Genomic DNA, 21,628 nt, shown 5'->3' with positions numbered 1-21,628 from the left:
GCCCACTGGCCACATGTAGGGGGTGCCGAGACAATAGCGGTGATTGAGTGGGCCTGGCACTGCAGCAAAATTTCCCTTCTTGCCACAGGCCTTGCAGAGAGCGCTCCGCGCTGGGCAGAGCTGCCGGGGGTGTTTTGTCTGTCCGCAGAAGTAGCATTTGGGTCCCCCAGGGTTGGTTGGCTGCCGTGGGGCGCAGGCGTGGGGTTGGCTGAGGGTGGTCGCTGATGGGGTCCACGATGGTGTGGCCGCCAGCGGGGTCCACGATGCACAGGGAGGTGGGCCACGCGGTCGGGGGCATAAGCCTGTACGTTGCGTGAGGCGACCGTGAGTGAGAGCGCTAGTTTCTTGGTCGCCGCGAGGTCAAGCGTGGCCCCTTCTAAGAGGCGCTGGCGGATGTAGTCAGACCCTATGCCCGTAATGAACCCGTCTCTCATTAGCAGGTCCGAATGTTCAGTGGCCGAAGCAACCTGGCAATCACAGTCTCTCACCTGGGCGAGCAGGGCACGCCAGAAATCTTACACAGGCTCACCAGGAGGTTGGTGCTGCATGGACAGGATGTGCCTGGCGTAGATCTTGTTGGTCTGCTGAGCATAATTCTCCTTCAGTAGCGCCATGGACTCTGCATAGGTAGGCACGTCTTGGACGAGGGGAAAGACGTTGGAGTTCAGCCGCATGTACAGAATCTGGAGCTTCTGTGCTTCTGAGATTGGGTCTGGTGCAGACCTGATGTATGCTTCAAAGCAAGCTAGCCAACATGCAAAGTCCTTTTTGGCGTTGTCTGCTTGAGGATGCAGCTGCAGGTGATCCGGCTTGATGCGGAGGTCCATCTCTGAAATTCCGTGTGTAATAAATTGATGCACTATCAATTACGACGAAACGAGAGTAGAATGTAATCGAGGCTTTATTACACAGAGATGTGTGGCCTCCTACAGCAGCTGATAAAATGGCTGCTGTTCGGAGAGTACAAACATTTATACTCTGCCTACTGGGTGGAGCCAGCAGGCAGGGATCTACCCCCATACCCGTAGTACAGGGGCCTTACCGTAATACCCATATATACAATATAATACAACAGTGGTGACTACCACATTTGTCCCCTGTGTCGTTGTGTGCTGTGTGTCTGTCCCCTGTGAGTTGCTCCCCTGGGTCGTGGTGTGCTGTGTATCTGTCCCCGTGTTGGTTTCCTGTGTGTCTGACCCCTGTGTTTCCGTCACCTAGGGGGGTTGGGGTGGGGGGGGGGAGATGGTAGCGGGTGGCGTGAGGGGGTGGGGTGAGGGGCGGTGATGGGATGGGGTGAGAGGGTGGTGGTGGGCACACATGTGTTGTGAGAGCCACATACAGGCAGGGGTTTTCACTTAGTGGCGCACCTCTGATCTCCGCATCAGCAACCTCCCGCAACTCCGGTCTGCCAAAAATGTCCAGTGCCCTCTGCTCGGGCACGGTGAGGGGACGCAGTTCTGATGGTCCCCCTCCGGTATTCTCCCACTCCTGGCGGTTATGCGCGGACTTCTCCTGGGGGCGGGGGGGGGGGGGGGGGGGGGGGGAACAGAAACCGTGTTAGACAGTCAGACGCATGCAGCCCAGGGGTTGGGTCTCTGATGGCATCAGTGCACACGGCCATTGCGGCTAGCATGGGTGGGTGCAGCCATGTGGGTCAGGGCGGGGATGAGACCACCCCCTGGACGGGGTGGGGGTGGTGGAGGGGGGTGGGTCACATGTGCATGGGAGGTAGGGTGGTTGATGCCAGGGGCACAGTGCTGGGTACTCACCCTGGCTGCCCTGAGGAGGTTGTGCAGCTCCTTCCGGCACTGGTCTGCGGTCCTAGCCACCGGCCCGACGGACTCGACCACCTCCGCCCAGGCACGGCGAACGATGGCGCCTGCTGTCCTGCTGCCCGGCCCGGGATCTAACACCAGCCTCCTCTCCTCCACGGCATCCAGGAGGGTGTCCAACACACCAAATTAAATCTTGTGGCTGCTCGTCTGGCGGCCACCTTGCCTGCGACGGCTGTGTGTGGGAGGAGAATGCTTTTCAGCAGCCGCGGCATCGCGTCAATGACGCAGCCCGCGTATCGGTGGCGGGTTGGTGGCCGCTCCCTCGGGCGCTTCATGTTGTGCCCGTGCTAGCCCCTTGTGGGTTGTTGAATAGCTCGACCTGGGGTCCTAATGACGCCGTCGTGAAACTCCACGGTTTTCATGACAGCGTCAACACTTAACCCCATTTTTGCAGCACCCAGCCCACTTTTTCAGCACTGGGGAGCTGAACTCAGAGACTGGGCCGTCATCTGGAAAGGACGTGCCAATCTCCAAGTGAGTGTGTGGGTCCACCCCCCCGAAGTGAGGACACCCTGCTATGGGATCAATGTAAGCCTCCTCTTCAGGCCCCCCCCCCCACCCCCCACACACCTACTTCCAGGCCCCGCCTTCCAGGACCCCCACCCATCAACATCCAACCTCACAGAGTACCACTTCTTACCGGCCCTGCACCCTCCCACTCTTCATACCCCCTCCACCCTCCTTTCGTGGGCATGGCCCCCCTTTAGCCTTGACCATTGGCAGTGTCACCCTAGCACCCTTGCACTGCCATCCTGGCACATTGACAGTGCTCCTGCCAGCTTGGAAGTGCCACCTGGGCACATTGGCAATGTCAGGGTGGCAGTGCCAATGTGCCCGCATTCCAGGGGGAGGGCAGGGAGCCACCCTGCACTATCCCTGGCTTCCCAGAGACTATGATGTCCTGAGGGAGCTCCCGGGAGTCATTCCGCTTGGTCCACAATTGTGCGGACCAATACTTACCTGGCTGGGGAGGCCGGTAAATCCAGGGAGGCTGGTAGATGCTGGGTAAATAGGGCTCATCACTGGGGAGCTGAACTCAGATCGGCCTGCCATTTTGAAAGGGTGCCCTGATCTCTAAGTGAGCTTGTGGGCCCCCCACCCATGGGCAATGTCATCCCCCACACACATGGGCATTACGCCACAACCCCAAGTGAGGACTCCCCATTACGGGATCCCTGAGCGCTCCCCTCTTCAGGCCCCCCTTTCACACCCCAACCTCCCTGAGGCCCCTACTTACCTGCCCTACCTCTCCATCCTCCAAACCCCACCCTCCACCCTCCTTTCATGGACATGGCCAGCCTCAGTCTTTTTGGCAATGCCACCCTGGCACTACCACCCAGCCCCCGAGGAGTGCTCCTGCTGGCTTTGTGGTGCCACCCAGGGTGGCAGTGCTTAGATGCCAGGCAGGCAGTGCTCAGGTGCCCACGATCTAGGGAGAGGGCCACTATCCCTGGCCACCCAGGAGATCTGATGGCCTTGAAGACCCACGTTTGTGTGGACCAGTACTGTATGGTGCCCAGCTGAGGCCTTCAGACCCCAGGAAGCCGGTAGCTCATGGGTAAGTGTGCTTCAGTCGGTTTATAAGCATGCGCAGCCTGGTGCCGCCGCCTTGTGGGACTTGGATAGATCCCACGAGTCATTGTGTTGCCGGGAAGCCAACGCAAGGCTTCACCCGGCCGATCTAACGGTCATGTTGCGCTCCCGGCTGAGGGTGACGTGGCCAGCAGATCGCGCACCCATTACAATTAACATAAAACGTATACAATTATATTATAATTCTAATATAAGCAACTCCAGCCTAGGTGTTTAAATAATGACAAGAACTTCCATAATTTGAAGTTTATATTTGGACATATATTATTTTAGGCACTATCCAACAACACAGCTGACGTGAAGGATTAACTATTGCTCCCAGTTTTTTTGGTTACAGGAACTAGAACCAGATGTCAGTGTTTATGAAACGAGTACTTACAGCCCATATATTTGTGCTTGTTGATAAAAAAATCACCCTCAAGACCCAGGCCCAGTGCAATCACTTTCAGAATTTGGACGGTTAATAGCTGGCAGGTTTTGAAGAATGATTCCACACATTCCCTAAATTCAGGCTGATGATTGATAGAAGGCCATTTCTAAAAAAATATGTAAGTAGAAATAGCAGGGCTTTAATCATGTTTTCTTCACTGAAAAACAAAAATGTTAGTTTTTTTCTACACTTGACTGCAAAACTGGCAGTTTTTTGACCTAGAATGTCAAAACTGAGATTGTGAGTGGCGATAAAGGGGTCTTTTCTTCAGGATGGCTAGTGCTGTGCCTCAGGGTTCTGTGCTAGGACCACAACTTTTCACAATATACATTAATGATCTGGAAGAAGGAACTGAAGGCACTGTTGCTAAGTTTGCAGATGATACAAAGATCTGTAGAGGCAGGTAGTATTGAGGAAGCAAGGGGGCTGGAGAAGGATTTGGACAAGCTAGGAGAGTGGGAAATGAAGTGGCAAATGAAATACAATGTGGAAAAGTGTGAGGTCAGACCCCATTTGGCGTATTGTGAGCAATTTTGGGCCTCGTATCTAAAGAATGACGTGCTGGCCTTGGAAAGGGGTCAGAGGAGGTTCACAAGAATGATCCCTGGAATGAAGAATTTGTCGTATGAGGAATGGTTGAGGACTCTGGGTCTGTACTCATTGGAGTTTAGAACGATGAGGGAGTATCTTATTGAAACTTACAGGATACTGCGAGGCTTGGATAGAGTGGACGTGGAGAGGATGTTTCCACTTGTAGGAAAAACTAGAACCAGAGGACACCATCTCAGACTAAAGGGACGATCCTTTAAAACAGAGATGAGGAGGAATTTCTTCAGCCAGAGGGTGGTGAATCTGTTGAACCCTTTGCCGCAGAAGGCTGTGGAGGCCAAATCACTGAGTGTCTTTAAGACGGAGGTAGATAGGTTCTTGATTAATAAGGGGATCAGGGGTTATGGGGAGAAGGCAGGAGAATGGGGATGAGAAAAATATCAGCCATGATAGAATGGCGGAGCAGTCTCGATGGGCCGAGTGGCCTAATCCTGCTCCTATGTCTTATGGTCGTATGGTCTTATTATTGCAACCGACTTAATGAACAAGCCTGAAATTAGAAGAGTAACCACACCTTTAGCCATGCTGGGGAATGACTGCTACAAGTGCAGTCCACTCTAAATCTAACAGCTGAGCAAAGAAAAAAGATGGCAGTGATTTTGAAAGCCATGAACGTACGCATTGAACCCTGAATGAATTTTATATATGAATGTTATGTATTCAACACTTGAGTTCAGTGTAAACATGATCCCATTGAATGGTGTGTGTTGGAAGTAATGCATCTTGCAGAATCATGTAATTTGGACAGTTAAAGTTTGAAGATAGGCTGGTCTTCGGCATGAGACACGCCTCAGTGTGGACAGGCCTACTGAAAAATGAGAAACTGATCCTGAAGAAAGTGACAGACGTGTGTCGAAACGCAGAAGTTATGAAATGTCAGCTTGAACGTATGTATGGCGCAACAGCCTAGGAGATACATTATACTGAGAGACAGGTCAGAAACAATCACAGACAAAACACAAGATGAAAATTATGCAGAAGATAGCACAGAGAGGAAACTAATGAATTGCCCTGCGTCAGTGTTGGGAGGCTGTGGGGGGGGTTCAGGGGGGGAGGGTTCAGGAACCCTTCCATAATGCTAAAAATGGCGTCTCGATCTCTTGCTACACCGGAGCAACTTCTTGGCAGTGAGTTTACATAATTGTTCACATACTGCTGCCAAATTAGGCAAAAACTTTGCTGAGCAGTTCATGAATTAACAAAGCATTGCATTGCTTTCACGTCTATTTTGTACATGGAGTTCCCCCGTGTTATGTGCGACTCAACCACACGCTCCTCGCTGAGGCCCCTTATGAAACACGAGTCATGCTGTATAGCCATGTGTTTCTCGGCACTGCGAGCCCTGGGAAACATGCGGCTAAACACACTCATTATGGGACTTTGTTCCCATTAAGTTGAATTGAACCCTATACATGATAAAACAGGTTTGTTCCATCAGGCTGAAGCCAGTTTAAAGCTTGGACTAGTATCTCTGAATGTGCCAACAAAGGCTTACAATGTGTCACAGCACACAAATCCACTGATGGCAGGGTAGGTCCTAGAGGAGGACAACGCTATTTTCGCAGGGTTAGGATGTCTGAAACGAGAATACCATCTAAAGTAGATCAGAGTGTTAGACCAATTCAGCATCTACCTAGAAGAGTTCCAGCTGCTCACGAGTTGAGGCTAAAGAACAACATAGAAGCGCTGGAAAAGAGGGGAGTAACCAGATTGGATTAGTAGCATGAAAGCAGTGTAACAATCTGGAAGGTCGCAAGTTTGCGTGGACCCGAAAGATCAAAATAATATGCTGAAGAGATGTCACTACCGCATACCCACCATCAAAGGAGTTTTGTCACAACTGGCTGAGGCAAAGGTGTTCACTATTCTGAATGCAAAGGATAGTTACTGCCAAGTGAAACTGGATGAGAGCAACAGTTTTCTAACTACATTCTGGACTGAATTTAATACGACTGCTGGAGAGAGCGCGCCAGATGAATCTGAAGCTGACAGCAACAAAATTGCAACTGAAGATGCCAGAAATCAAGTTCAAAGGTCATGTATTGACAGCAAAATGTCTTCACCCAGATCCTGACAAGGCGAGAGTTGTCGCAGCAATGTAGTGACCAATGGATGTGAAAGCAATGCAATGCTTTGTTAACTCATGAACTGCTCAGCAAAGTTTTTGCCTAATTTGGCAGCAGTGTGTGAACAATTATGTAAACTCACTGCCAAGAAGTTGCTGCGGTATTGGGGAATAAAACAAGCAGGTGCTTTCACTAACATCAAAGAACTAGTGATGGCAATGCCAGTGATTGAAGTGCTGTGATGTGAATGAGGAAGTTACCTTGCTGTGTGATGCCAGAAAGATGGGCCTGGGAGAAACTGTGGGTTCGACCAAATTCCACCCCATGTTTGCAATGAATGTGCAGTGGAAGACTATTGAACCTGTGATGTTGATGGTGAGCAGGAAGGAGGTGAGGGAAGAAAGGGGAGGAGAGGTAGCAGTCTATGAAGGAGAAAATAGGTGGGGAATTAAGATGAAAGGATGGAGTGAGGAAGAGGAGAGGCAACAGGATATCGAGGTGAATGACTGGTGGGAAGGGAAAACAGAAACAGCGAGGAGCTGATGGGTATGAAAGATATTAAGATGGTGAGAAGAAGAAGAAGTAAAAGCTGATGAGCGAAAGAGTTGGAAGGTAGGATAGGGATCAAGAAAAGAGAATTGGCAGAACGGGAAGGGGACACAAAATAGAGAACAGGTACTGGGAAAGAGAGAGTGCGAACATCGGGATTGTGAAAATGGGAGAAAATGAAGGATAGTGTGGTGAATGTAGGAATTTCTGATATATTGTATTGTTATGTAATTGGTGCAGTAAGGGTTAAAAGTCTGTGTTAGACTGTGTATGACTGCTGCAGTAATGTTTTAAAAAATCTTGGTTTGCAACATCAAGGGCCAAAGGGCCTGTTCTGTGCTGTACTGTTCTATGTTCTAAGGCAGTTTGGTTTTGCGGCTACAAGAGGTGGAATTAAAGTCTCGTAAAATATGGGCGAATGGACTTTTTAAATTACAGGAACATGGGAAGGAAAGCAATACCAAGACAACTAAACTATGAATTGTTAATAACTGTAATATGAGAGCTAACTCTATACACGACTATCCACAATGACTTCTAAACCCAGACCCCAAGAGGTGGCAGTATCACGTGGGACCATCTCTACTGCCATTTTCTGGTTGGAGGTCTGCATGTTAACATACTGAATTGCTTATCCATATCATTACAGCCCCTCAAGCTCACTATTTTATCAGATCCAATTTACAATATACAGTTTATCGTTGGAAATTCTTAGATCTTACAACAAGTGAAGATAATGTTGATACATTAAACGCTTCCTTCAGGTCCCCAGGCCGTGCAGGACTTTACCTGTAAAGAACAAGCATATTTTTTCAGTTATATTACACAAAGCTAATGCAAATTTATACTCATAACTTAGCATCTGATTAATATGATTAGAAGGCATGAGAAATTTGGAGCAAGAATAAATCATCTGCTCTGTTAAGCCTGTCTCTTCCACAATTCCGATGTAATCCATCCGAGCATGGAATCGACCCCATCTAGGGAATTATCTGAATGAAAAATCTTCTTTAATCTTTTAGAATTGTAGAATCCCTACAATACAGAAGTAGGCCATTCGGCCCATCGGGTCTGCACTGACTCACTGAAAGAGCACTCTACCTAGGCCCACTGCCCCGCCCTATCTCCGTAACCTGACCTAACCTTTTGATACGTAACCTGCGCATCTTTTGACATTCCACTGTATTGACATTCCACTTCACACATCTGTCTGACTATCATCCCCACTAATTGCTCGAAGGAGAACATTACCAGCTGTAGACTTACCTAAGTGATTAATAACATGACCAAATAGTTATTAATGATCTTCAGCTTGTTACAATCCTGTCAGGGGCCTTTAATAGATCATAGAATTTACAGTAGGAAGGAGGCCATTCGGCCCATCAAGTCTGCACCAGCTCTTGGAAAGAGCACCCTACCCAAGGTCAACACCTCCACCCTATCCCCATAACCCAGTAACCCCACCCAACACTAAGGGCAATTTATCATGGCCAATCCACTTAACCTGCACATCTTTGGACTGTGGGAGGAAACCGGAGCACCCGGAGGAAACCCACGCACACACGGGGAGGATGTGCAGACTCCGCACAGACAGTGACCCAAGCCGGAATCGAACCTGGGACCCTGGAGCTGTGAAGCAATTGTGCTATTCACAATGCTACCGTGCTGCCCTGTGCTGTTCAAAGAAGAAATCCGACCACCCAGCAGTTAACTGACAGAATTACAATGCAAAATGTCACTTTAAAGCAAAAAAATGAACTGTAGAAAGACAAATTAAATCACCACTAAAATAACACGCTGAGTGGGATTCTTCGGTTCCCCAGCCACATGTTTCTCATGCGGCACAGCATTCGCTGGCGGCTGGATTCTCTCTTCCCGCCACTTTTCAATGGAATTTCTTATAGTAGCCAACCCACGGCATGGGGAAACCTCAGGAGTGGATGCCCTGCAACTGGGAAAAGGGAATCCCAATGACCAGAGAATCCTGGACAACAGCATGGAAACAGCAATATTTTCCACCTCACACTGCTGGTAGTGGAGTTACTGATGAGGCAGAGAATTCAACGTTGTGAAGAAAGCGGGATTGGTATCGGGCGCTGATCTGTTTCCGATGATCCGGACCCTGGCTGGTGTTGGGATTGAGATTTGTGCCCTGCCCCAGTGGTAGTGTGAATGACCCATTTGCATCCACATAGCAGATGGGGCACCATATTCTTCGGGCCTGTCTGATTCCCCGCTCTTCTGGGTCTCTTTAAGGGAGTTGCCCCCAAAGTCCATCGGAGGCTCACCATACCCTCCACAATGCAAGACTTGTCCATCCTACCCCCACCACTGCCTCCCTCACCAGAGACTCCCCCAGAGACCCTGAATAAGGAGAACGCCCGACAGAACCTCGGAAATGTGGCCCCTGTCTCAAAACCTCCCAGAAGAGAGGCAGAGAGTGAGGACGCAAGGGGTGCTGGAGGGGGGGAGTTGCTGCCGTTGGGAACTGGCAGAGCGGGGGACGCTGGCCGGTGGTGGGCAAGGGATGGGTTATGGCTAATCGGTAGGGGAGGGGGCAGGGAGCCCTCTGATCCGGCTGATAACCTGGAATGTGAGGGGGTTGAATGGGCCGGTCAAACGGGCCCGGGTGTTTGCGCACTTGAAGGGGCTGAAGGCGGATGTGGCCATGCTCCAGGGGACACACCTGAAAGTGGCGGACCAGGTTCGGCTGAGGAAGGGATGGGTGGGCCAAGTATTTCACTCAGGACTGGATGAGAAGAGTCGGGGGGTGGCGATCCTGGTGGGGAAGAAGGTGACGTTTGAGGCATTAAATGTGGTGGCTGACAGTGGCGGGAGGTATGTGATGGTGAGTGGTAAGCTGCAGGGGGAGCGGGTGGTGTTGGTGAATGTTTACGCCCCAAATTGGGACGATGCGGGGTTTATACGGCGCATGTTGGGCCGGATTCCGGACCTGGAGGTGGGGGGCCTGATCATGGGGGGGGGACTTCAACACGGTACTGGATCCCCCATTGGATCGATCCAAGTCCCGGACGGGTAGGAGGCCTGCGGCGGCTAAGGTGTTGAGGGGATTTCTGGACCAGATTTGGGGGAGTACTTGTTTTTCTCCCACGTGCATAAGGCCTATTCGAAGATTGATTTTTTTGTCCTGAGCAGGGGACTGGTTTCGAGGGTGGAGGATGTTGAATACTCCGCCATTGCCATTACAGATCACGCCCCGCACTGGGTGGACCTCGGGCTGGGGGAGGAGAGGGACCAACGTCTGCTCTGGCGCTTGGAGGTGGGGCTGTTGGCAGATGAGGAGGTGGCCGAGAGGGTGTGTATCGAGAGGTACCTTGAGGCCAACGACAACGGGGAGGTCCGAGTGGGGACGGTCTGGGAGGCATTGAAGGCGGTGACTAAAGGGGAATTGATTTCCGTCCGAACCCATAGGGAGAGGGGGGAGCAGAGGGAGAGGGAGAGACTGATAGGAGAGATGGTGAGGGTGGATAGGAGATATGCGGAGGCACCGGAGGAGGGATTGCTGGGGGAGAGGCGTAGCCTTCAGGCCAGGTTCGACCTATTGACTACCAGAAAGGCGGAAGCTCAGTGGAGGAAAGCACAGGGGGCGGTGTATGAATATGGGGAGAAGGCGAGCAGGATGCTGGCACACCAGCTCCGAAAGCGGGACGTGGCCAGGGAGATTGGGGGAGTGATGCATAGAGCTGGGAAGGTGGTGCGGAGGGGGGTAGATGTTAATGGGGTCTTCAAGGACTTCTATGGGGAACTGTACCGGTCGGAACCCCCGGTGGAGGGGGGTGGAATGGGGCGCTTCTTGGACAAGCTGCGATTTCCGAGGGTGGAGGAGGAGCAGGTGGAAGGACTGGGGGCGCCGATCGAGCTGGAGGAGGTGGTTAAAGGGATAGGGAGCTTGCAGTCGGGGAAGGCGCCAGGGCCGGATGGGTTTCCGGTGGAATTCTATAAAAGGTATGTGGACCTGTTGGGCCCCCGGTTGGTCCGGACCTTTAACGAGGCAAGGGAGGGGGGGGCTTTGCCCTCAACTATGTCACGGGCGCTGATGTCCTTGATCCTGAAGCGGGACAAGGACCCTCTGCAGTGTGGGTCATATAGGCCGATCTCGCTGCTAAATGTAGACGCCAAGCTGCTGGCAAAGATCCTAGCCACAAGAATAGAGTATTGCGTGCTGGGGGTCATTCATGAGGACCAGACGGGGTTTGTGAAGGGAAGGCAGTTGAATACGAACGTACGAAGGCTCTTCAACGTTATTATGATGCCGGCTGTGGAAGGGGAGGCGGAGATAGTGGTGGCATTAGATGCGGAGAAGGCCGTTGATAGGGTTGAGTGGGAGTATCTGTGGGAGGTGTTGGAGAGGTTTGGGTTTGGGGAGGGGTTTATCCGTTGGGTGAGGTTGCTCTATGAGGCCCCGATGGCGAGTGTAGCCACGAATAGGAGGAGGTTGGAGTACTTTCGGCTGTACCGGGAGATGAGACAGGGGTGTCCCCTGTCCCCCTTGCTCTTCGCGTTGGCGATTGAGCCCCTGGCCATGGTGTTGAGGGAGTCAGGGATCTGGAGGGGCCTGGTGCGGGGTGGGGAGGAGCATCGAGTGTCGCTTTATGCAGACGACCTGTTGCTGTATGTGGCGGACTCCAGGGGATGCCGGAGGTGATGAGGATTCTTAGTGAATTTGGGGGTTTCTCTGGGTATAAACTGAACCTGGGCAAGAGCGAGGTGTTCGTGGTGCACCCGGGGGATCAGGAGGAGGGGATTGGAAGGCTCCCACTGAAGCAGGCAGGGAAGAGCTTCAGGTACTTAGGTGTCCAGGTGGCTGGGAGTTGGGGGGCCCTGCACAAGCTCAATCTCACAAGGTTGGTGGAGCAGATGGAGGAGGAGTTCAAGAGGTGGGATATGTTACCGCTGTCACTGGCGGGGAGGGTGCAGTCCGTTAAGGTGACGGTGCTCCCGAGGTTTTTGTTCCTGTTCCAGTGCCTCCCCATCCTCATCCCGAAGGCCTTTTTTAGGAGGGTCAACAGGAGTATTACGGGATTTGTGTGGGCACATGGGACTCCGAGGGTGAGAAGAGTGTTCCTGGAACAGGGCAGGGATAGGGGGGGCTGGCGTTGCCCAACCTCTGTGGGCATTATTGGGCTGTCAACGCAGCGATGGTGTGTAAGTGGGTAATGGACGAGGAAGGGGCAGCATGGAAGAGGATGGAGGAGGCGTCATGTGTGGGCACGAACCTGGAGGCGCTGGTAACGGCGCCGTTGCCGCTCCCTCCAATGAGGTATACCACGAGCCCGGTGGTGGCGGCTACCCTCAAGATTTGGGGGCAGTGGAGACGGCATAGGGGAGAGGTGGGGGGCTCGATGGAGGCCCCAATACGGGGGAACCATCGGTTTGTCCCAGGGAGCATTGATGGCGGATTTCTGGGCTGGCACAGGGTAGGGGTTAGGAGGTTGACGGACCTGTTTGTGGAGGGGAGGTTCGCGAGCTTGGGGGAGTTAGAGGGGAAGTTTGGGCTCCCCCCGGGGAACATGTTTAGGTACATGCAGGTGAGGGCGTTTGCCAGGCGGCAGGTGGAGGGGTTCCCCTTGCTGCCCCAACGTGGGGTGCGGGACAGGGTGCTCTCGGGGGTGTGTGTTGGAGGAGGGAGGATTTCGGACACATACCGGGTAATGCAGGAGGTAGACGTCCGTCCAGGAACTGAAGGGGAAATGGGAAGAGGAGCTGGGTGAGGAGGTTAAGGAGGGGACATGGGCGGATGCCCTGGAGAGAGTGAATTCCTCCTCTTCCTGTGCGAGGCTTAGCCTCATACAGTTCAAGGTGCTGAATAGGGCCCACATGACTGGGACGAGGATGAGTAGGTTTTTTGGGCGCGAAGACAGGTGTGCTAGGTGCTCGGGGAGCCCAGCGAACCACGCCCATATGTTTTGGGTGTGCCCAGCGCTGGGGGAGTTTTGGAAGGGGGTAACAAGGACGGTGTCGAGGGTGGTGGGATCCAGGGTCAAGCCAGGCTGGGGATTCGCAATTTTTGGGGTTGCAGTGGAGCCGGGAGTGCAGGAGGTGAAAGAGGCCGGTGCTCTGGCCTTTGCGTCCCTAGTAGCCCAGCGGAGGATCTTACTCCAATGGAAGGATGCGAGGCCCCCAAGCGTGGAGGCCTGGATCAATGATATGGCGGGGTTCATTAAATTGGAGAAGGTGAAATTTGCCGTGAGGGGATTAGTACAAGGGTTCTTTAGGCGGTGGCAGCCTTTCCTGGACTTCCTGGCGGAACGGTAGGGAAATAGGCCGGCAGCAGCAGCAACCCGGGGGGGGGGGGGAGGGGGAGAGAGGGAGGGCGGGGGGGGGGGGGGGGTGGTTTGGTTCGGTGGGAGGGAGAATTGTGTACATGGGTTTGTGGGATGTGGCGGGTGTTATCTCTTTCCCTTTTGTTGTTTGGGTGTTTTTTTTGTTTTTTCCTTTGTTTACAGTTGCTTTTGAAGTTGGGTGGGTGTTGTTCTTGGGTTTTTACCGCGGTTGTTTTGTTAATATTGTTGTGATGTTTATATTTTGTAAAAATCTTAATAAAAATTATTTTTAAAAAAGTCTTCTCCTGCAGGGACACAGAGGGGGAACGATTTGCCGCACACGTGGTTCATCGCGAGGTTGGTGGAGGGGGCTTGGGGAGATGGGCCATCTGCGGAGGGGGGGGTGGGGGGGACAAGAATGGGGCAGTATGGGTGGCACTGCTGCATAATGGTGGGCCATGGCCCGGAACGGTGCTGGGCTCATTCGCATGGGAGAGGTACGGGTCAGAGGTCTGGTGCAAACTCACCCGAGCTCCCTGATGGAGGCCGTTGATCTATTTTTTAAAATTTAGAGTACCCAATTCATTTTTCCAATTGAGGGGCAATTTAGCGTGGCCAATCCACCTACCCTGCACATCTTTGGGTTGTGGGGACGAAACCCACGTAAACACGGGGAGAATGTGCAAATCCACACGGACAGTGACCCAGAGCCGGGATCGAACCTGGGACCTCGGCGCTGTGAGGCAGCAGTGCTACCCACTGCGCCACCGTGCTGCCCCTGTCGTTGATCTTCTTGCGGCACTGGGTGTCAGTTCTCCTGGTCACGCTGCCTGAGCCAACTGCTGCTGCCACTTCCTCCCAGGTGGCACTGGCTGCCCTGTGGCTGACCATCCGAGACCCTCGTGGGGAACAGGGCATTCCACCTGGCCTCAACCACTTTGAGTAGTGTGCCCAGGCTGGCATCCCTGAATCGTACAGTTGGTCATCTTGGAAGCATAACTGCGAGCTGAGTGGGGTCGGCTGTGCAGGATCAGTTTAAGTGCTGCTCTCCTTTGTAAGCAGGGGGATGGCGAGCGTGGTCCCGGTAAGTCAGCTGGCAGTACCATGATTTGCGGCAAGAAGCCTGTGGGGCTGCGTTATGTGGATTAATTAATGTTTTATCACAGTGACAGCGTTGCTGGGCCAAGCATCGGGAAGCTCGTGGCAGTTCCCGCTCGCTACCACACTTAGATACTTTTCTGTTAGATTGCGCCCAGGTCCCTGTCAGGTGATCCTCAGTTAAATCATCACCAGTCCTCAGATTAAATCATCAGCAGTCAGCTCTGCCCCTCAAAGGGGAAAGCAGCCTGTGGTCATCTGGGACTATGGCGGCTTCACTTAGCATAGATTTATGTGCCCTAGTTATTAATGCCTCTACGAAGGGGAAATATTTTTTCCTATCTATATCCACATTTTGCACACCTTCTATCCATCCTCAGCCTTGGCTGCGCTCTGGAAAACAATCCCAGACTGTACAGCCTCTATTCATAGCTGAAATGTTCCAGCGCAGGCAACCTCCTGGTGAATCGCCTCTGCACCTTTTTTAATGCAATCACATTCTTCCTTTAATGTGGTGGCCAGTACTCTAGCTGTGGCCTAATAAGAGTTTTATACAGCTCCATCATATAATCAATGCCTCGGCTAATAAAGGCAAGTATCCCATATGCCTTCTTAACCACCTTATCTATCTTTCCTGCTGCCTTCATGGAGCTATGGACATGCACCCTAAAGTCCCTCTGGTCCCCTCTACTTCCTAGTGCCCTACCGTTCAATGTGTATTCCTGTACCTTGTTCGCCCTCCTTTCTCTGAGAGGATTACTAGATTTACAGCTAAATAAACCTTCGAGTTGTTTTTCCTCTTTCTATCTTTGTCTTGTCCTGAATACCAACTCTCAATCACAGGCTGTGCCATGGACAATAAATCTAGCGTTTACTCTGCCTCAGGTGTATGTTTGTCTTTATCTCTCGATTTCCTGAAATGTTAACCCTGCTTCTCTCTCCATAAGTGCTGCCAGAATGTTGACACTTCCACTTTTCTGTTTTTATTTACCATAACGATTTCAGAGATGAGAGTTTTTAATAACATGGAAAAACTGAAGAAGTTGGAATTTTTCTCCTTACAGCATAGAGGGTTAAGGAGAGGTTTATCACAGAATCGTTGCCATGCAGAAGGAGGCCTTATGGCCCATTATTTCTGCACTCGCTCTCCAACGAGCAACTTGACTTTGTGCCATTTCCCTGTCTTTTCCCTGTACTTTTCCTTCAAATAATCATAATAATAATAAGCTTTATTATTGTCACAAGTGGCTCACATTAACACTGCAAAGAAGTTACTGTGAAAATCCCCTAGTCACCACACTCCGGCGCCCGTTCGAGTACACTGAGGGAGAATTCAGAATGTCCAATTCATCTAACAGCACATCTTTCGAGACTTTTGGGAGGAAACCGGAGCACCCGGAGGAAACGCACAGAGACACTGGGAGAACGTGCAGACTCTGCACCAACAGTGACCTAAGCCAGGACCCTGGCACTGTGAAGCGACAGTGCTAACCACTGAGTGTAGGAGCGTTTTCAAGACCTGTGTATTGAGTCAGCTTTTATGTGGGGTTCTTATCTGTGGCTCAACTCAATACAGAGAGCACCAGACACATCAACAATCTGGATACGATGGTTTTATTTTCACAAGCTTTCCTTTGCATAACAATTTATGCCCTCTTTTTCTTGATCCTATGAATGGGAACAATTTCTCCCCATCTTCTCTGTCCAGCCTCCTCAATTTTGAATATGTCTATCAAATCTCCTCTTAGACGTCTTATTTCCAAGGGGAACAGTCCCAACCTCTTCAATCTATCTTCACAACTGAAGTATCTTATGATTTGAACCATTTTTGTAAGCTTCTTATGCATGCTCTCCAATGCAGTCACATCAAGCCTATAGTGTGGTGCCAGAACAGTCCGTAATATTCCAGCTGAGGTCTAAATGGTGTCTATACTAGGTCATCAGAACCTCTTTGCTCTTGTACTCTATGCCCCTAATAATACAGCACAGTGTACTATATGATTTATTAACTGCTCTCCATCTGCCTTACCACCTTCAATGATCTATTCACATATATACCCAGGCCGTTCTGCTCCTGAAACCCTTAAGAATTTTGCCCCTTATTTTATATTGTCTCTCCATGTACTTTGTACCAATTTGCTTCACCTCACACATCTCTGCATTGAACTTCACCTGCCGCCTATCTGCCCACTCCACCAATTGTCTATGTCCTTTTCAATTTCTACACTGTCTTCTCAAAAATAAGAGGATCTTTACTTTAAAGGTAAAACTAAAGCAAAAATGTGGATGCTGGAAACCGGAAATAAAAATGCCAGAAAAATTTAGCAGGTCTAGCAGCATCCACAGTATTTTGCTTTAGTTTTACCTTTAAAGTAAAGATACTCTTATATTACCATTATAGTAAAAGCTCTTCTCATTGTTGTGACCTAACCAACGACTTATAAAGTTAGCAACCTTGTTTTTGTACTCAACACTTCTATTTCTGTCCTTCAGGCACATCGAAATATAGAAAATAGGAGCAGGAGGAGGCCCTTTGAACTTGCCCTACTCTACACTCCTATTTCTGTCCTTCAGGGACATAGAAATATAGAAAATAATAGCAGGAGGAGGCTATTTGGCCCTTTGAGCCTGCTCCACCATTCATTATAATCATGGCTGATGATCCAACTCAATAGCCTAATCCCGCCATCCCCCCGTATCCTTTTTATGCGCTTCGCCCCAAGTGCAATATCTAACTGCTTCTTGAAAACATACAATGGGTGGGATTCTCCGGCTGTGCCTGCCTGGCGACTGGAAATTCCCGCCCGAGGTCGACGGACCTTTGCATGATCCACGTCTTGCCTGTGGAGATCTTGCGGCGGATGGGGTGGAAGAATGTAGTCCTATGTTTTGGCCCCAACTGCTTCCTGTGGTAATGAATTCCACAGTCTCACTACTCTCTGAGTGAAGAAATTTCTCCTCTTTCTTGTCCTAAATGGTCTACCCGGTATCCTCCGACTGCAATCCCAGGTTCTGGTCACCCCCACCATCATGAACACCCTTTTTGCATCTATCCTGTCTAGTTAGATCTTTATTGGTTTCTATGAGATTCCCCCTCATTCTTCTGAACTCCAGTGAATACAATCCTAGCTGACTCAATCTTTCCTCAAATGATCATTCTGCCATCCCAGGAATCAGTCTCGTAAACCTTCGCTGCACTCCCTCTAGAGCAAGAACATCCTTCCTCAGATATGGAAACCAAAACTGTACACATTATTCCAGGTACGGCCTCACGAAGGCCCTGTATAAATATAGCAAGACATCCCAGCTCCTGTACTCAAATCCTCTCGCTATGAAGGCCAACATACCATTTGCCTTCTTTACTGCCTGCTGTACCTGCATGCTTACCTTCAGTGACTAGTGCACGACATCTCATTGCACATCCCCCCCTCCTACTTTATAATCATTCAGATAATAGTCTGCCTTCCCGTTTTTGCTACCAAACTGGATAACCTTGCATTTATCCAAATTATTCTGCATTTGCCATTCGTTTGCCCACTCACTCAACTTGTCCAAATCATACTAAAGGATCACCGCCTCCTTCACACAACTCACCCCCCCCCCCCCGCCCCCCCCCCCCCCCACCCCCCCCCCCCCCCCACCACCCAACGTTGTGTCATTTGCAAATTTGGAAATATTACATTTCGTTCCCTCTTCCAAATCATTGATATATGCTGTGAATAGCTGGGGACCCAGCATTGATGCCTGCTACTCACTGCCTGTCATTTGGAAAAAGACCCATTTAGTCCTACACTTTGTTTCCTGTCTGCCAATCAGTTTTCGATCCATCTCAATACAGTACCCCGAATCCCATGTGCTTCAATCTTACACGCCAATCTCTTATGTGGGACTTTATCGAAAGCCTTCTGAAAGTCCAAATAAACCACATCCACTGGCTCCCCCTCATCAACTCTACTAGTTACATTCTCGAAGAATTCCAGTAGATTTGTCACGCACGATTTCCATGCTGACTCGGTCCGATCCTGCCACTATTTTCAAAATGCTCTGCTATAAAATCTTTGATAATGGATTCTAGAATTTTTCCAACTACCGACATCAGGCTGACTGGTCTATAATTCCCTGTCTGCTCTCTAACTCCCTTTTTAAATAGTGGGGTTACAATAGCTACCCTCAAATCTGTAGAAACTGTTCAAGATAGAATCTTGGAAGATGACCACCAAGTACACCACATTATAGATTATCAGGTGCTGGGGATTTATCAGTCTTCAATCTCATCAATTTGCCCAACAAAATTTCTCTACTAATATTGATCTCTTTCAGCTTCTCCCTCTCACTAAACACTGCATTCCGCAACATTTCTGCTGTCTGATTTTTTTGTGTCCTTATTTGTGAAGACAGAACCAAGGTATGTGTTTAGTTGCTCAGCCATTTATTTGTCCCCCATGATAAATTTCCCAATTTCTGACTGTAACGGATCTAAATTTGTCTTCACCTACTCACCGTGACGTAAAATAATTCTGCTGGAGTTATTCTTAAGTTTTTATACCTTTCTATCTCTGCTGCAACCCAGCCATGATTCAGAACCTCTGAACGGGCACGAGCATACTGGTCTTTAATGTCACTTGGAAGTGCGAAGAATTTTTTGCAGATATCCATCACTTCAGTTACCTAAGAAGCAATTATATTTTTAACACGATGAAATATGTTTTGCATCTTTTATCTGGTAACATTAGCATCTCACTCGATTTTTATCATCAGTTTCTTTCTTTTCTACTTTTTCTGCATTGCTGTCCCTAACCCTTTTTCTGGAGTAGGAAAGATGGAAAATGAAAAGGAGAATGTTTTTCGGCATGTGCAGTTGATTCTTTATGATGCTTCAAGTAGGATCCTTTGGAAAACAGAGAAACAGAAAGGTTTCAAACATATTGTACGGTGAGAATATTGGGTACCAATTAGAAGCAGCAAAGAGCACCGGGACAATGATAATGTGAAATGAAATGAAATGAAATGAAAATGAAATGAAAATCGCTTATTGTCACGAGTAGGCTTCAATGAAGTTACTGTGAAAAGCCCCTAGTCGCCACATTCCGGCGCCTGTCCGGGGAGGCTGGTACGGGAATCGAACCGTGCTGCTGGCCTGCTTGGTCTGCTTTAAAAGCCAGCGATTTAGCCTTGTGAGCTAAATCAGCCCCGCCGCTACTGTGCAAACCAGCCCCGCCGCCACTGTGCAAGCTGTTTACAGTAATATTTTATCTGAAGATATTTTGATGGGATGGGAACTTATGGATTTCCCTCAGAAGATGTTGGAATTGGCCCTTGAAAGGAAATGATGACAAAGAGATGCTGGGATTGTCTATGGGAGGATTTGAGTAAAATCGAGACATTGAATTAATAATTGTGAGGGTCAACAGAAGGGTTAGCACAATGTCTTGTGAAATCTAAGGTTACAGACTGAATAATTTACAATATCCAACAGGTTTATCTCCATATAAAGAATTTTAATGGAAAAAACAGAGATTATGGTCTGGATTCTTCTGCCCACCACAAGAACGCCATGGGCGAGACACCAACAATGGAAACATCTATTGATCTCTGGCTGGGTTCTCCGGGCACCGGGCGAACAGATAATCCCAAATATTGGAAAAGTGCTCACAAGATTCAGATATCGCTTATAGCTGCTCTCAAATTGTTCCTTCAGTTGATGATGTTATCAAACCTCTAAGGCATCAATGATCTTATAACATTGATATGGTTTATTATTGAGTAGTTGTAATGTCACCCTTTACATTGCCATTATGACACAAAAGAAAGAAAGCACATACACAAGTTCATTAAATGTGCATTCATATAGTTAACGAGCACTGTTAGTAAACATATTGAAACTTTAAGATAATTACACACCTTTTGATCTTTGATCCCAGTGTTTTTGAGGTACACAAACCCAATGTCACTGAAGGCTCTTATGACCTCTGTGCTTAAACGTTCCATTTCAATGGCTGAGGGCTCAGCTTTTCCCAGGCCAAATGTGCCAAAGTCAACCACGTCAATGCTCATCCTATTTCGAGGATTCTGGCTTCTTAAGAGCTTTTAGCAGATAAAAGGTAGAACAAAATGATTGAAGGAGAAATGCAGAAAAGCCCCTGCTTCTCCCCTTCCCCTCCCTCCCTTTCCCAATCCTCTCCCATTCTGCTACCACTTTGTTCACTTATGTCCCTATCATCTTCCTCATGCTAGTCTTATTTCCCCCTCACCCCTCTCCTTCTCATTTTTTCCCTCTCCCCTTCCACTTCCCTATATCCCCTGAGAAAGAACAAAAAAATATATTAGGTTAACTAATAGTCCAATCATCACTAGGGAATGATCACCTCCAGCTGGATGAGTCCCGTGCAGGTTATAACAAAACGCAAAAGGTCTAAAAACATAAAGAAAGTAGGGAACAAAGATTGGGACAGAAAAAGAGAAGAGAGCGGGAGAAAGAAAAAGAAAAGCAACATATGGAGCTACAAAATTACAATTAGGAATGAAAAGCAGGTTCACTAAATATAGGTCTGCATTTTCCAGTAGGTAGAAGGAATTCAGGAGGATCCCAAACATGTGCATCCTAGCAGCGCGTCCACCAATGCAACGTTATGTGAGGTAGCCTCCTAATGGACCACGTCTGCTTTTGTCACCCATTAAGGAAGGTGGGGGGAATAGGGACACTGGAGGCTCAATGAGGGGGATGCTGTTCAACAGCCCCACTGGAAGAGGTGGGTGCTACAGAGACAGAGCTGAGGATAGGGGCACCTCAAAATGCAAAGGTTGCAGAAGGCTCCAGAACAAAGAAAGTCCAGAACTGTAGGGCACCATGGTCTGAAGGGGGAACCTTTGCATAAAAATAGCCATTTCAGCCTTGTGTTTCAGGGGCATGGAAAGCAGGATCTGATCTCCTGCCCTTCCTGTCAGATCCTTCCCAAGTACTTGCAGTCTTACCCCATTCGCACATTGCCCTCGAGCTAAGTGTGGTGGTGAAGGGAGCATTGTCTGTTATATATGTGGGTTTTTGTAGTTGTGTGAAATTTCTCTTTAAGAAGAGAGTCACACGACATGTGTGACGTCATTGGCTACTTTGAGGGCATTTGCGTGGTAGCACATCGGTTAGCACTGTTGCTTCACAGCGTTCGA

The 21,628-nt window shown here is 49.5% G+C and overlaps 1 protein-coding gene across 1 annotated transcript in view; it reads right to left on the bottom strand.

Annotated features, from left to right (window-relative positions):
- The window catches only part of LOC119971019 (2-oxoglutarate-dependent dioxygenase htyE-like), a 54,740-nt gene extending 34,222 nt beyond the window's left edge, over nucleotides 1–20,518 (bottom strand). The window contains 4 exon segments of the mRNA XM_038806134.1: nucleotides 3,808–3,964; nucleotides 7,805–7,871; nucleotides 19,011–19,132; nucleotides 20,366–20,518. Of these exon segments, the coding sequence (XP_038662062.1) occupies nucleotides 3,808–3,964; nucleotides 7,805–7,871; nucleotides 19,011–19,132; nucleotides 20,366–20,518 (499 nt within the window).
- Between the last annotated feature and the right edge of the window lie 1,110 nt (nucleotides 20,519–21,628).

Source organism: Scyliorhinus canicula, chromosome 9 (genome assembly GCF_902713615.1).
Source record: "Scyliorhinus canicula chromosome 9, sScyCan1.1, whole genome shotgun sequence".
NCBI lineage: Eukaryota > Metazoa > Chordata > Chondrichthyes > Carcharhiniformes > Scyliorhinidae > Scyliorhinus > Scyliorhinus canicula.
Note: the sequence above shows the minus strand (reverse complement) of the source record. Positions and strands in the feature narration are given on the sequence as shown.